The 15,943-nt window shown below is 39.2% G+C and overlaps 1 protein-coding gene across 7 annotated transcripts in view; it reads right to left on the bottom strand.

Moving 5' to 3' along the window:
* The window catches only part of ABHD13 (abhydrolase domain containing 13), a 95,150-nt gene that overhangs the window by 58,489 nt on the left and 20,718 nt on the right, over window positions 1-15,943 (bottom strand). For 2 of the 7 annotated variants that reach the window (XM_068268026.1, XM_068268023.1), the window contains exon 1: window positions 5,289-5,594. The exons of 3 other annotated variants lie outside the window; for them this stretch is intronic. Coding sequence is in view for 1 of the 4 variants with exons in the window: in XM_068268022.1 (XP_068124123.1) it covers window positions 14,608-15,635 (1,028 nt within the window). In the remaining 3 variants the exon portion in view is untranslated. Of the gene's footprint in view, window positions 1-5,288; window positions 5,595-10,242; window positions 15,636-15,943 lie in introns of those variants that run through there. 2 more of the 7 variants (XM_068268025.1, XM_068268022.1) reach the window with 2 other exon arrangements.

Raw genomic sequence — 15,943 nt, 5'->3', positions numbered from 1 at the left:
TTTTATTGTTTTTTTCACAAAGTGTCATTTTCCTCTAACTAGTGACAAAAAATAAAATCTTCTATGAACTCACCATACTCCTAACTGAATACCTTGGGGTGTCTTCTTTCTAAAATGTGGTCATTTGTGGGATTCCTATACTGTCCTGGCATTTTAGGGGCCCTAAACCGTGAGGAGTAGTCATGAAACGAAATTTCTCAAAATGACCTGTGAAATCATAAAGGTACTCATTGGACTTTGGGCCCCTTAGCGCAGTTAGGGTGCAAAAAAGTGCCACACATGTGGTATCGCCATACTCAGGAGAAGTAGTATAATGTGTTTTGCGGTGTATTTTTACATATACCCATGCTGGGTGGGAGAAATATCTCTGTAAATGGACAATTGTGTGTAAAAAAAATCAAAATATTGTCATTTACAGAGATATTTCTCCCACCCAGCATAGGTATGTGTAAAAATACACCCCAAAACACATTATACTACTTCTCCCGAGTACAGCGATACCACATGTGTGGCACTTTTTTGCACCCTAACTGCGCTAAGGGGCCCAAAGTCCAATGAGTACCTTTAGGATTTCACAGGTCATTTTGAGACATTTGGTTTCAAGACTACTCCTCACGGTTTAGGGCGCCTAAAATGCCAGGGCAGTATAGGAACACCACAAATTACCCCATTGTAGAAAGAAGACACCCCAAGGTATTCCGTTAGGAGTATGGTGAGTTCATAGAAGCTTTTATTTTTTTGTCACAAGTTAGCGGACATTGATTTTTAATGTTTTTTTCACAAAGTGTCATTTTCCGCTAACTTGTGACAAAAAGTAAAATCTTCTATGAACTCACCATACTCCTAACGGAATACCTTGGGGTGTCTTCTTTCTATAATGGGGTCATTTGTGGTGTTCCTATACTGCCCTGGCATTTTAGGCGCCCTAAACCGTGAGGAGTAGTCTTGAAACCAAATGTCTCAAAATGACCTGTGAAATCCTAAAGGTACTCATTGGACTTTGGGCCCCTTAGCGCAGTTAGGGTGCAAAAAAGTGCCACACATGTGGTATCGCTGTACTCGGGAGAAGTAGTATAATGTGTTTTGGGGTGTATTTTTACACATACCTATGCTGGGTGGGAGAAATATCTTTGTAAATGGACAGTTGTGTGTAAAAAAAAATCTAAAAAATCTCATTTACAGAGATATTTCTCCCACCCAGCATGGGTATGTGTAAAAATACACCCCAAAACACATTATACTATTTCTCCTGAGTACGGCGATACCACATGTGTGACACTTTTTTGCAGCCTAGGTGCGCTAAGGGGCCCAAAGTCCTATGAGCACCTTTAGGCTTTACAGGGGTGCTTACAATTAGGCACCCCCCAAAATGCCAGGACAGTAAACACACCCCACAAATGACCCCATTTTGGAAAGTAGACATCCCAAAGTATTCAGAGAGGGGCATGGTGAGTCTGTGGCAGATTTCATTTTTTTTTGTCACAAGTTAGCAGAAATGGAAACTTTTTATTATTATTTTTTTTGTCACAAAGTGTCATTTTCCGCTAACTTGTGACAAAAAATAAAATCTTCTATGAACTCACCATGCCTCTCAGTGAATACTTTGGGATGTCTTCTTTCCAAAATGGGGTCATTTGGGGGGTATTTATACTATCCTGGAATTTTAGCCCCTCATGAAACATGACAGGTGGTCAGAAAAATCAGAGATGCTGGAAAATGGGAAAATTCACTTTTTGCACCATAGTTTGTAAACACTATAACTTTTACCCAAACCAATCAATATAGGCTGAATGGGTTTTTTTTAATCAAAAACATGTTTGTCCACATTTTTCGCGCTGCATGTATACAGAAATTTTACTTTATTTGAAAAATGTCAGCACAGAAAGTTAAAAAAATCATTTTTTTGACAAAATTCATGTCTTTTTTGATGAATATAATAAAAAGTACAAATCGCAGCAGCAATTAAATAGCACCAAAAGAAAGCTGTATTAGTGACAAGAAAAGGAGGTAAAATTTGTTTGGGTGGTAAGTTGTATAACCGAGCAATAAACAGTTATAACTGCAGTGGTCTGAATTGTAAAAAATGGCCTGGTCTTTAGGGGGGTTTAGCACTGCAGTCTTCAAGTGGTTAACTGTATGCAAGTGAACCTGTGACATTTTATTTTGTTAAAGGCTAAGGGTAGTCAATAGCCTCAGTTCACTAAGCTTTATCAAACACTTTATCAAACATTTGATAATTTACCTCATGGGTAAAATCTAATTTTGAATTCACAAAGGTGTTATAGACTTTTTGAATGTTTTATTGATAAAACCTTTGATAAATATATAACACTTTAGTGAATTCAAAATTAGATTTTACCCTGATATACCGATATATTGATTTGATTAACTTTATGTTTAAGCACTTTTTACGCTGGTAATTCATTGCAATGATCTCTGATGGCATTTTACATTTTTTTTCCCACAAACTCCTAAACCCTTTGCACAGTATTTAATATTTAGTGAAATCCTGGATGTGGTTTCAGTTTTCCAAGCTTAAAAAAGGTTTTCATTAAAACAAAAAATGAAAAAAAAAAGTCTGTACATATTTATTACACAATAAGGCAATTATTTTAAGTTGTACATTTACTGACAGCAAATGCTGAAAATATGTTGTTGGGGAATTTTTCACCCGGTCAGAATATTTTTAAATATAAAAGGGTGCATTGCTCACTTATAGATCAGCAATGCAATATTTTTGCTATTGTGATAGATGTAATAATAATATTGTTACAAATGCCTATTTTGATCAGCAGGTGGCAGTGTATTTCAAGGTGACCCATTTCTTGAAATGTATCCTCATACTGGAGATTTAGCAAGCCAGTTAACAAGAAGCTACCTAAATAAGCCTTCTGCAGTCTGTCATTTAAAAATTGTTTAATGACACTATAAATGGTTTAATTACTGCATCTGCATGATCGGGTTTTTTTTTTCCAATGCTTCACTACATTTAGCAACATAGTTATTAAAGAGCATTAGTGTTAGTCTCATAGCAGACCAGAAAGGCCGATGCCATTATGTGGCAGTGAGACAGGACCAAGCCTGGCAACGTGAAAGCATATAGCATGCTAAAATATGCACAGTGGATTTACATTTATTAACTGCAGTAGTGTCTGAGTTACACACTAGAAAGAAGCATGCAGCCAGAGCACCTCATTGGCATACCTATTCTGGGCCTGGATTTCAGAAAGCATTTAACGGCAGGAGAGGAGTACAAACCGGAAATGTTTATTTTCAAAAGACAGCCAAGTAAGGTCTATTTCCACATATTTCATTTAGGTTCCCACTCAGGATTTCAAATATCGCAATCACGGTTTCACACTGCGCTATTCTGCAATTTATTGCCGATTGAAGTAAATGAGAATCGTGACGCAATGGCTGGGAAAATGCTGCATATAACGCGTTTGCGATCGTTAATTGCAAATTCACCGCAATCGATGCAGTGAGAGTAATGCCTAATGGTTACTTGCGCAGCGCTTGGGCCGCAGTGCTTTACTGATTACCTGCGACCAGCAAAGCACGAATGGGGGTGCAAAGCGCCAGAGTACGAATGGGCCCTTAGGGCCTGAGCACACTGTTGTTATCACAACACAAGCAGCTGCATTGCCAAACTGACAGAGAGATGCATATAGATCACAAATGAAACAAACTACAGCCAATGGCCCACAAAGGCAAAGCAAAAGTAGCTGAACATGGCTGCTGTGATATTCATTCACCTCTATTCCTGTTTATCAGAAGGTCCCCATTCTTCAGGCTAAACAAAAGCTGGTTCATCCTTTATGGAAAATTAAGGCCTGGAACACACCATGCAATTTTCAATTCAGATCTCACTTCCAATCGAGTAAATGATCAGCATAAACAAAATAACCCAGCCTATTGCCAGCGATCAATGTCAAACTAGAAATCAATCTCTTTCTCGATCAGAAGCAGATCTGACAGGCTGGAAAATATCAAAACTTTAGCCAACATTCCATATGTATGCCAGATTCTAGTAACATTTTTCTTCTTGATAGTTTATTAATCAATATCTAATGGACTAGATGATAAAAAAAAAAAAAAAACATGTGAACACGCTTCTATATTTGAGCAATGTCAGTTCTGAATATTGATCAAATCTCTCACTCAAGTTGGATCTGAAGTGAAAATTGCATGGTGTGTACCAAGCAGGCCTAATACATGCAAGCAATCCTCATAAAGCCTAAAGGCTCATACACACATCAGACCATAGTCTTTCTTCCCCCAAGCGGTTCGGCTGCTGAACACCAACCTCCCCCTGCCAGGCCCGCCTACCGCCATGCCCTAGCGGAGGGCCACCACCACCATCATTATTATTAATTAACAATTTATTTGGTCTGCTCCTGCACGGCTGACCCAGGACTGTCATGTATACCATTACTGCTGTTCTAAAATTTGTCTGTGTTGTGCGTCTTGTTCTCCTTTACTATGTCTATGCCATGTGTACCACAAATAATTCCGAATACAGTCATTGCTGTACTTGGCGAAATAAATAGGATTCTGATTCTTTGGAAAATGAAAGATCACAGACCAATTTTACCCCCTTCCATGTAGTATGAGAGCCATACCTACACAGTCTATTCTATGGAGCTGAACTCCCCATCAGACAGAAATCTTTGCAAGATGCTGCACACACAGATGCTGTAGACATTCAAAAGATCAGTATCTGCAAAAAATCTGTTCCTGCAAAAGATCCGTTCCTGCAAAATGCATTCATAGTCTATGAGATCTGCAGATCATCATACACACCTTGTTTAACAGACATTCATCTGCAGATCAGATCCACCAGGATGGATTTTCAGATCTGCAGATGATTGTCTGATATGCAGATGAATGTCAGTTAAACAAGGTGTGTATGAGGATCTGCAGATCTCATAGACTATGAATGCAATTTGCAGGAACGGATCTGTGGCAGGAACAGATCTTTTGCAGATACTGATCTTTTGTGTCTGTACAGCATCTTGCAAAGATTTTTATCTGATGGGGAGTTCAGCTCAGTAGAATAGACTGTGTAGAGTATGGCTCTCATACTACATGAAGGGTGGTAAGATTGGTCTGTGATCTTTCATTTTCCAAACACTATAGTCTGATTTGTGTGTATGAGCCTTAAGTCTAATAAATTACCAGAGCTGTGGAATTGGTACAAAAATCATCCAACTCTGATGTTTATGAAATCACAGACTGACTCCAGGTGCCCAAAATTGCTCCCACTAACTTCTTAATCTAATTCTTACCAGAAGATAGCTTATGTCGATGGTTTCTGTGATTATAACAACCTCAGGTTCATCTAAAAGACAAAAGGAGACCAGGAGCCCAATGGTGCAGAATCGTGTAAGATTCAGGAAAGCAAATGGCTAAGGATGTATATACTCACAAAGGCAGGTTTGCAACCACCGTCAGACTAGGCAGGAAATTAACCGTCCCCACTCGGTTTCCCAGGTCTGTTGACAGGAACTGGGTGGTCGCACTCCGGAAGTTCTTTAGGACAACTAAAAGAAGACTCACCTCTAAAAGAGGTATGACAAGACACTTAAAACAGGGGTGGAGGCAACCAATGCATAAAAGATAGGCTAATAAGCTATTAATCATATAAACAGAGGGAATCTTACCTCTCTTGAAGAATTTGGACCAGTTTATTGAAAAAAGGTCTTTCATTCAAGCACATAAAATTGACAACCCATTTCACGGGTACTTGCTTGCTTCCTCAGGTCAGTGAAAAAAAACAGGTGCCCTAACTGCTATGGCTGTGTAGCAAGCATTTTTTCATTGACCTGAGGAAGCGGGTAAGTACCCGTGAAACACATTGTCAATTTTATGTGCTTGAATAAAATACCTTTTTTTCAATAAACTGGTCCAAATTCTTCAAGAGAGGTAAGATTCCCTCTCTGTTTATATGATGAATAGCCTATCTTTTATGCATTGGGTGCCTCCACCCATTTTAATTCTTACTAGGGCTGTGGAGTTGGTACAAAAAAAAATAAATAAATAAGGGACTGACGTTTACGAAACCACGAATTCTGACTCCAGGTACCCAAAATTGCCCCAACTCCTCGACTGACTCCACAGCCCTGAAAACAACTGACAGACTCTCAGTGGCCATTTATAAATAATTGTGAAGAAACAGCACTATAAACCACTCTTCTAGCAAGAAGTTTGAAAACATGAATAATTTATTCTAAATATGTACATTGTCACATGAATAAAAGTGTGGTGTTAAAACAGCTTTCATATAAAGTGAACATTCTTACAGTTATGTACAAGCCCTTGCAATTTGTGACTACCATTTAAATTCAGCTTAATACTTTATTTTTTTGAGTTTGGTATAATCACATACATCGTATTTGATTTTATAATGCTGAATGCACAAGTGGCAAGCCTAATGCACTCCACTGTATGTACCCGTCAGCCGTGTGTACTGCAGACCATTATGTACTTTCAATCTGTTGCTGGTATTCTTGTCATATTATAACGGACAGTAATTCACTAAAATAATTTAAAATAACTTATTTTGAACAAGTCCTGAGATATAGACATATAGTATGCACTGAACTACTCAGATAAGCGGTCAGATAAGCAAAGTTATGAAAAGATTACAGATATTTTTGCAAACCAGATATTTAGAAAGAAGAAGTGTGGTCAGTTGGAATTTACATATATTGGGGGAGGGAGGGGGTTGCTTTACACTGTACATTACCAGTACTTTCTTCAGATGAAAAGCTTATGTAATAAATATTGCACAACCCAAGTCAAATAGCAAAGCAGAAACCACATTGGAGATCCACGGCCTGGATAACCTCTTAGGGCTGGGTTCACACTAAGAGCGCTTTGAGGGTTTGTTTTTTTAAGCGCTAGCGTTTTTAAAAGCACTGTAAAAGAGCTTGTGTAATGAAATCCAATGCAAGTGTTCTCACATGAGCAATGGGCTTTCTTTCCAATCACAAACGTGGGTCCTGCTCCATCTTCTGAGTTACTGCGCTTCAATGCAAAGTATAGGGAAATCGCAAATCGCTTTAAAAAGGTGCTTAGAAAAGTGATTTTGTAAGCATTTGTTAAAGGACAACTGTAGTAAGAGGTATGTGGAGGCTGCCATATTTATTTCCTTTTAAGCAATACCAGTTGCCTGGCTATTCTGCTGACCCTCTGCCTCTAATACAGGCTTTCTCAACCAGGGTTCCTTGAGGACTCTGCAGGGGTTCCTTGGCATTTTCCCCCATCGTGGGGGAAGTATAATAGAGTACATTATAATAGGGGGTACTGTAACAAGAAGCACTAACTTGGGGGTCAGGAGATGGTATAATAAGTCGCAGTGTAATGGGGGTACTGAAGTAAACAGCCACACATACTTTTAAAGACCATGCCTCCTGTAAAATAAATGCAGGGGTTCCTCGAGATCAAAAAGTTATTTGCAGGGTTCCTCCAGGGTAGAAAGGTTGAGAAAGGCTGCTCTAATACTTTCAGCCATAGACCCTGAACAAGCATGCAGCAGAGCAGGTGTTTGGCATTGTCAGATCTGACAAGATTAGCTGCATGCTTGTTTCTGGTGTTATTCAGACACCACTGCTGCCAAATAGAACAGCAGAGCTGCCAGGCAACTGGTATCGTTTAAAAGGAAATAAATATGGCAGTCCCCATATTTGTTTCACTTCAGTTCTTTAAGCAAAAGTACTTATTCAGTTCCAGGTCAAAGACTGCACTTCCTGTATGTCTGCACACAGAAAATCGCAAAATAAAACCGCTTACAAAAGACGGCAGTAATTGCTTAAAAATGCTCACAAAAAATACTTAGCGCTTGCGATTTGCAGTGTGAACGAGGCCTTGCACAGCAGCCCTGTGACTTTGAATGTCTTCACATTTTACAATTCTACCATATCAATTCACACATTAACATAATCAGGGACCAGAGAAAAAAACCATACCAGAAGTTAAATTTACCATTTGTAAATGTACTACATAAAATGACATGCAAGCACGTCATTCCTGTTTTACTTTACATACTTTAAATTAGCAAGGATAGACTTAAAATTCATTTCTGCCTGTAGTAGACACGGCACTATTACCAAGTACCCCAAAATATGAACTTTTATTTATAATAGTTGTCACATTACCCACCGTGGTGAAAAAAAAATCAAAAAAAAAAAAATCAGTAGGTGGTGACACGGGGGTTGCATCCAAAAAAGCAATTTGGGGTTCTGGTGCCTAGATCCTAACTGGGTTTACTGGATCTAGACACACATCTTATGCATATACATCCAGCCCCAGGAGGTGCCATGCAGTCACCATCAACACTTTCTTCTTTAGTTGGATTCAGCATATGTACATTGTATAACCTCGATCATAATTTGTTGTTGTGTGTATCTATTCCAGTGAGATTTTCCCTCAATTTTTTCAACCCCTGGAATAGAATAGAGAATTAAGAATCAAGTTCGGACAAAACCTATTTTTAAAAAATGAGCATCTAACTTCTTCTAACACGGGCCCTTATACAATTACGTTAACTTTTTCTACTTAGTTTTCTCCTAGGTGATATTTTCAAAACTGCCAATAAGATGCCTTTTAAGCTACCAGCAAGCAACAAAATTGCTTAAAATTTTGATCGTACTTTTCCCCTACTTTTTCAGTTGCAAAGTGCTGAAAAGTTATTTTAAATAGAAGACAAAAAAATGATCTCCTAGGAGATAAAGTCATTTGCATATGGGCCACGTTGCTTAATCTCCGTTCAAGTGCTTGCGTAATGTGACTAATTAACCCTCCCCTACTACCTCCAATAGGAAGTGAACTTTTTTGCTGGAGTTCCATTCCAATTGGAAGTCAGGCAACCTAAAGATGTACAATGGGGGTTTTTGCTTTTATTGGGTTATAACTGGCAAACGTGTTCAGTACTTAAAACACCTATGCTGCACTACTAAAATCATTTTTATTTACATTACAGAAAGACCTGGCAACACTGGTCTATGTTTGAAGGAATAAAAAATAAAAAAAGTGGATTACAAGACCACGAACTTTGATAATGTATTGTTGAGGTTTCTAATTTTCTGGCCACCAAGGGGACTAAAATGTTTGGTAATTTATATATCCTTAGATCCGATGGTTAGTAGTCACTTGCTGAAATTGTCTTTAATTTTATAATGCAGTCCAGAAAATTTAAACATGAGAAGACGTGAAAGCTCTGGCCCCTTAAGGACTAGAGGCCTTTTTTCATTACACTGGTTATGATCACTGTGATTGGCTCACAATGATCACCTGGTAAGGAGCCAATGAAACTATCCCCTAACCCATAGGAGGAAGCTTGGCAGGGGTATCTGTGGCTGCAGTGAGCAACAATTAGCTTGAAACTGCGGGAACTGGCAGAGTAGTAACTATGCCGCATCAGAGATGGACAGCCACAAGTGTGGCCCAGGTTCTTACTTCCACGGTCCCGAGACGGTTAAAGCAACCTTCTTAGACATACAAAGGAGGTCCAGGTTGTGTAACACTGAACACCATGTAAGGTATTGCAGGAGCTTACAAAGTGTGAATGCCAGTCAGTGCCATTCAATACCATTTCTATTAGGGTCCTTTCACATTGTGCACATTGCTTTGTGATAAGATGGCAATGTAGAATTGCGACCATAGTACAACGAAAGTATTTCTCACTGCTCACAGCATGCTGTGAGTTACTCCGATGGAACCCGCTGCACCACACTCAATGTGAAAGAACCATAGGAATATCACTGCATTGTGGTGATATGGTCCGTTGCAGTGCGACACAGTGTGACTGGATCTTAAAGAGGAACTGTCTCAAAAATGTTAAAATTTAAAACACATAAATAATAAGTACATTTCTTCCTGACTAAAAATGAACTATAAATTACTTCTCTCCTATGTTGCTGGCATTTTCAGTAAGTAGTAGAAATCTGACATTACCGACAGGTTTTGGGATAGTCCATCTCTCCATAGAGGATTCTCAACTTGGCCTTCATTCTTTATAAAGACATACCCTGAAAAATATTTATACAAAAATGCTGACCAGCCATCTTGTTTACCGTACACTTTTTTTGGTAGTTTGGACGGAGCAACTGCCATTCACTAAGTGCATTTTGAAAGTAAAGAAATCCCTGTGACCCCCCCCCCCCCCCCATGAGGAGATGGGCTAGTCCAAAACCTGGCGGTTCTGTCAGATTTCTAGTACCTACTGTAAGTGACAGCAACATAGGAAAAAATAGTTTATGGCTCATTTTACTCTGAAAGAAACGTACTTCTTAATTGTATATGTTTACATATATTTTACATTTTAAGATTTTTGCAACAGAGGTCCTTTAAGGGCCCTATTTACACTTGTGTTTTAATGAGTTTTTTTCCTCCATAACAATGCATTGTGAAAAAAAAATAAAAATAAACCTTCAGTTTTTCAGCGTATGTTGTGAAAGAGGCCATAGGGAAACAGACACTTAAAGTATTAAAAAAAGTGCTTCATTTTTACAATAATTATGTATAAATGATTTAGTCAGTGTTTGCCCATTGTAAAATCTTTTAAATCCCGGATTTACATTCTGACATTTATTACATGGTGACATTTTTACTGCTGGTAGGTAATCTAGCTGCTGCATGGTTTTTTGGCAGTTGGAAACAGCTGTAAACAGCTATTTCCCACAATGCAGCAAGGATCACAGACAGGAAACTGCCAGGAGTACGTACTCAAGAGTTTCTTGTGGGAGGGGTTTCACCCCAATATCAGTCATACAGCGCCCCTGATAGTCTGTCTGTGAAAAGAAATAGATTTCTCATGTAAAAGGGGGTATCAGCTACTGATTGGGATAAAGTTCAATTCCTGGTCGGAGTTTGTCTTTAACTGCACATCAGTTGCCCTTTCAGTTACAACTGACACAACAACGGATAAAGTGTAATAGGAAATGGGCGATGGTGTTGTGCATTAACCGCATGGTGACTAGTGGAATTATTGAGAAGGAGCGCTCCCTCCTGTTTCTTATGTGGTTTTAATAGAGTTTACCTTGTTGTGGACTTATCAACTCTTTTGTATCAATAAAGTTTTTCAGATGCACATGTAGGACTTCCTGAATTTGTATTCTTTAGTAACTGTTGTCCTCCAGGTAAGCCCTCCTCACTTGAGTGGTGCAGTTTTAAAGAGGAATAGCTCGCAATTTATATTCTTAAAAGTGAAGAAGGACCGTTCTACACTATATCAGTTGCTGTGTCAGTTGTAACTGAAACGACAACTGATGCGCAGTCTAGGGCCATGTATCCCTATGGCCTCTTTCACTCTATACACTGAAAAACTGAAGCTTTTTCACAATGCACTGCTATGGAGGAGAAAAAAAAGCATTAAAGAGCATTAAGTGTAAAAGGGCCCTTAGAAATTAAAAAAAAGAAAAAATAGGAGTTCTCCAAAACAGATTCTCCAAAGCTGGCAAAGAGAAATTATTAATATACTGTATAACACCACATGTACAAGACAAAAAAATCCTGGAAAATAATGTAACTTATGTAGTGGTCAATTTTTCACTTTGCTCTACCAAAAGGCTGAACGTCAAGCACTACTTCAATACTGGTGATCTAGCACCAGTTCATCTTTATGGGGCAGGTGTGGCATAAGCATACACAGCTTTGGGCTGGACCTCCATCAGCATCTCCAGAAGAAACAAATAGAGCAGACACAGCACCACTACTTTCATAGCTCAAGAATTGTATACTTAACTACCATCCTGGTATAGGCTGCATTGAACACAATGTGGGTCCTTATTAACCCGTATACAAAGGTGGAAAAGGCTCTTCCAGTAACAAAAACGCAACATTTCCTGGGCTCTGTTACTGAAAGATTCTTTCTTGAACAGTGTTACAGACTACCCAGATAGCTCACAGTGACCCAGGACAGGACCAGTAGGATATTATAAAAAAAAAGGTACTCACAGGGGTCAACAAGCCATCTTAAAAAAATAAATAAAAAAAATAATAATTGTTGAACAATGTCACAGGCAGACAGTATTTCACTGTGTTAAAGTGTAAATCTATGTATTATACAGACTAATATAAAATGATAAGGATACCAGAGGGCTTTGGCATGGTGATAAAATGCCTCAGTATCGCCTTATACTTGCTTGGAAAAGCAGTGGGCATCTCAGGACCTGTGCATGCAATGCGAATGATAGGTAGAAATAACTGTTACTTAAGCTCTACCATCTGGTCATTTATTTCAAAAAAGGAATAAAAATGTAAGCTGTAACACACCAATGAGGTTGATACCACTTATATGTTCCAAAAAATAAATAAGAATTCAGTTCTTATCATGTAGACACCTGGTATACACCAGCCCAGATCGTCCCCAGGTAATCAAGTTCTTACATGAAGGAAGTGAAGCGTTATGTTGCACAGCTAACCATGGAAACTGGAAAATAAGATAAACATGCATCATAACTTATGAATGTAGAGCACATACAATATTAGAAACCAAAGGCTGGCTAGAACCACACACTGAAAAATGGCAGAACTGTATGTGACAAATCTTAAAAAATATTCTTTCCTACCGTATCAAGTAAGACATACTGCATACATAGGCAGCAACACCGCAGCAGTGCTGTCACACAACTGTTTATTGCCATTGCTCTTTTATTATTTAAATACGGAGAGAAGAAGACTGCAAAATGGTTAGGATGTGGCTTTTCCCAACAGATCAGCAGGGGGGATTGGAGGACATGCTTAAAATTGTGTTTAACTTTTCTAGTTCATACTTCTTGCACAGTTTCTCTGACTGTATTATCTGCGTAGTTCATAAGGGAAGACGGAACTCAGGCTTAATGAATGGCCATCACCATAAATAGACCACCTGAAAGGGTAAGTAATCAGCCCGAATGCTACATCTTATGATCACATAATCTGGAGCAGCTCAGCTGTGTGTAAAAGGAATGCTTGGCTTGCTTCCTCATGAGATATGACCCAGCACTGAGTGAACTCTGTGGAGAAAAATGGAAGTCTGCGCTGCAGGACAGGACTGGTGGAAAGGCTTGTCTCCAGGTACTTAAAAAGCTATTTAACACAAGCTTATCAGATAGCTTCTACACCACATAAAAACAATCTCTGCAACTAAGGGAGAGGCCACCCTTAAAGTGAATATGAAGCCTAAAAAATAAAAAACAAAAACAAACCAGATAGGGTCCTATAGAGCCTGCCCGTTCCTCTCCTTATCTTTTCGTTCCCCCGCAGGCTTCTCCGTTCAAATCTCCTACGGCGGGAGGATTCACAGTCTTCAGGAGCCAGAGTGCTCCTGAAGACTTCCAAAGCCCAGCCGCAGTGGAAGAGAGCAGTCTCTGACCAGTCAGTCAGAGACTAATGGGGGAGTCAGCGCAGGAACAGCGGGACGAGGGGAGGAATGGGAAGGCTCTATAGGACCCAGAGCCTTCCCTCTCCTTAGGCGAGTATCTGTTTTTGTTTTTTTCATTTAGGCTTCAAAATCACTTAGCCTTCATACCACTCCAGCGGTATTATGTGGATGATTTTTCACATGCATCTTCTAGCTTTGTCGGCCACCATAAACTGCAAGGCACCTGCTAGCAGTCTATGGAAATAATTTGCATGATGTGATTTTATGCAGCAGGGGATCAGTATTTTTAACATTAAATCACAGGCTTTCAAATGAACGCATGTGTTGGCATAGCACAACTTTTTTACACTTGGGATGGTCGAGGAGATAGAATTCTGAGACTATGCAGATTTGTATGCCCATTTTAAACACATTTAGGGCTCAAACCCACTAGAAGAGTTTTGTAAGCACTAGGGATTTGAAAAAGCTCTTGCTAATGCAATGGTATGGGGGATTTTTATAAAATCCCATCACTCAAGTGGGATCCCACCCATAGCATTACATTAGCAAGAGCTTTTCAAATCACAAAGCACTCAGAAAAGCGTTCCTAGTGGGTTCCAGGCCTTAAGCAGTTTTAGAACCGTGCTGCTGCAACTATTGCTTGGCTTATTTCCTGCAACCTGAAAACAGACCAAACAGTTTATTTCAACTCGTAATTATTTGCAGCTCATTGATAATGCCTACTGAAGACAATCAGTTGCAGAGCTTGTATTTATGTGGCAATAAGTTGATATCACATTGCTTTTAAAGCACCTGGACAGGCAGGAACATGTTTCACAGGAAGGAGTTTGCCCCTGTACAGCAAGCATTTAAGAGGTTTGTATAGAACTACGGGCATTTCCAAAGCCTGCCTATCAAACATAAGAAGGGCAAATTGTTTTCAGACCATTACACATAATGCCAATAAAGCGCTAACCTTGAAAAACAGATTAGCATTTGAGCAAAAATGCAAAACAAAAGCGAATGTTAACACAGTGCATGCACCGAATATTGGTTTACTTAAGAGCTCGACTGAGAGAGTTTACTGAGACCTCCATAGAAAAACCTCTAAAGAGACAAAGCTAGAAAGGGTGAGCTACATCATGGATGCGCTCACCCACTTTCATTATGGCCCTCTTATGTCTTGGATAAGAAACGGTACAAATGACATTCTTTTAATCACTCACAAACTAAGTATGCAACAGTGCAAAGGATGAAGTCATTCATATTATTGTCACATTTGAGGTCTTTGTATTTTCTTCTGGACAGCGATTACTGCTCAGCTCTTTAAGAAATTGTTCGAGTGCCTCAAAGTAGCCTTGGCAGTGCCAGGTATCATTGTGGGTCCCATCAGGAAAGACGGCCAATATTTTAGTCCGAGATGGGGATAGTTCATAGAGCTGTTTCATCATGAATGGAGGAATTAACTGGTCGGATAAACCAGAGATGAACAAAGAAGGCATTCGGCACTGGGAGATTTTTCTGTAAGACAAGAACTTATTCTTGTAGCACCACAAGGGAAGGTACCGCATCGGAAGAAAAGAAAACAAGGTGCTGGCCATATGAGGAATACTAAGAAACGTATTCTCTAAGATGACTGCTGAGATCCTGTGTGCATTTTCAGATGCCAAATGAACAGCAACTGCTCCCCCTAGTGATCGTCCAAATAGTATGATCTTTGTTTTATCAATGTCAGGTCTGGTCATGATATAGTCAAGCACCGCTTCGGAGTCTATGTACAGACCTTCCTCGCTTGGTTCTCCTTCACTTTTTCCATACCCTCTGTAGTCAACTAAGAGCAAGTTCGCTTTCAAGTTTACCAGCATTAGCAATGCATTTGGTAACCTGTGACCAATATTTCCTGCATTACCATGAAAATAGATAATGGTCGGACAGTCTGTGCTATTACCAGTGAATCTCAGAAGTATTAGATTGAGATGTATGCCGTCTTTTGTTTTTATGAATATTCTTTCATATGGTATCAGTGTGGGCATTGGGACATACAGTCGTGATGAAGATGGCTGGTCGGGGAAATAAAGCATAGCATCCTGAAATTTAAATAATATTCCAGCTATGGAAACAAATATTAGAAGCAGCAAAATAATGCCACCATACATATTGAAAGTCAATATCAAGGGCAAAAGACATATTCTGCATAGGCCCCAAGACCAGGATCCCAATGTCAGTAGCCATCTCTCCGCACAAGCCCAAAATACCCAGTGTTTTTCCATGGCCCTCTTCAACAAACGACCTAGAAGACAGTAAAGTGGTTGTTAGTCTAGAGATTATTATTATTCAGCATTTATATAGCGCTGACATCTTCTGCAGAACTGTACAGAGTATATAGTCTTGTCATTAACTGTCCCTCACAGCAGCTCATCAGAATCAATTTATTTTCGCCAAGTAAGTTTGCACCTACAAGGAATTTGTCTTGGCAGTTGCTTAACAAACACAAACAAAAACAATACAAGGACAGACAGTGTGAATATTACAAGTTAAGGACATTATAAGTATAGTGGCAGTAAGCAATGTGAGAATTGTTCATGTTTAGTTCTGTGC

Source organism: Hyperolius riggenbachi, chromosome 2 (genome assembly GCF_040937935.1).
Source record: "Hyperolius riggenbachi isolate aHypRig1 chromosome 2, aHypRig1.pri, whole genome shotgun sequence".
Lineage (NCBI taxonomy): Eukaryota > Metazoa > Chordata > Amphibia > Anura > Hyperoliidae > Hyperolius > Hyperolius riggenbachi.
The sequence above is the reverse complement of the archived record's forward strand: the minus strand, read 5'-3'. Positions and strand labels throughout refer to the sequence as shown.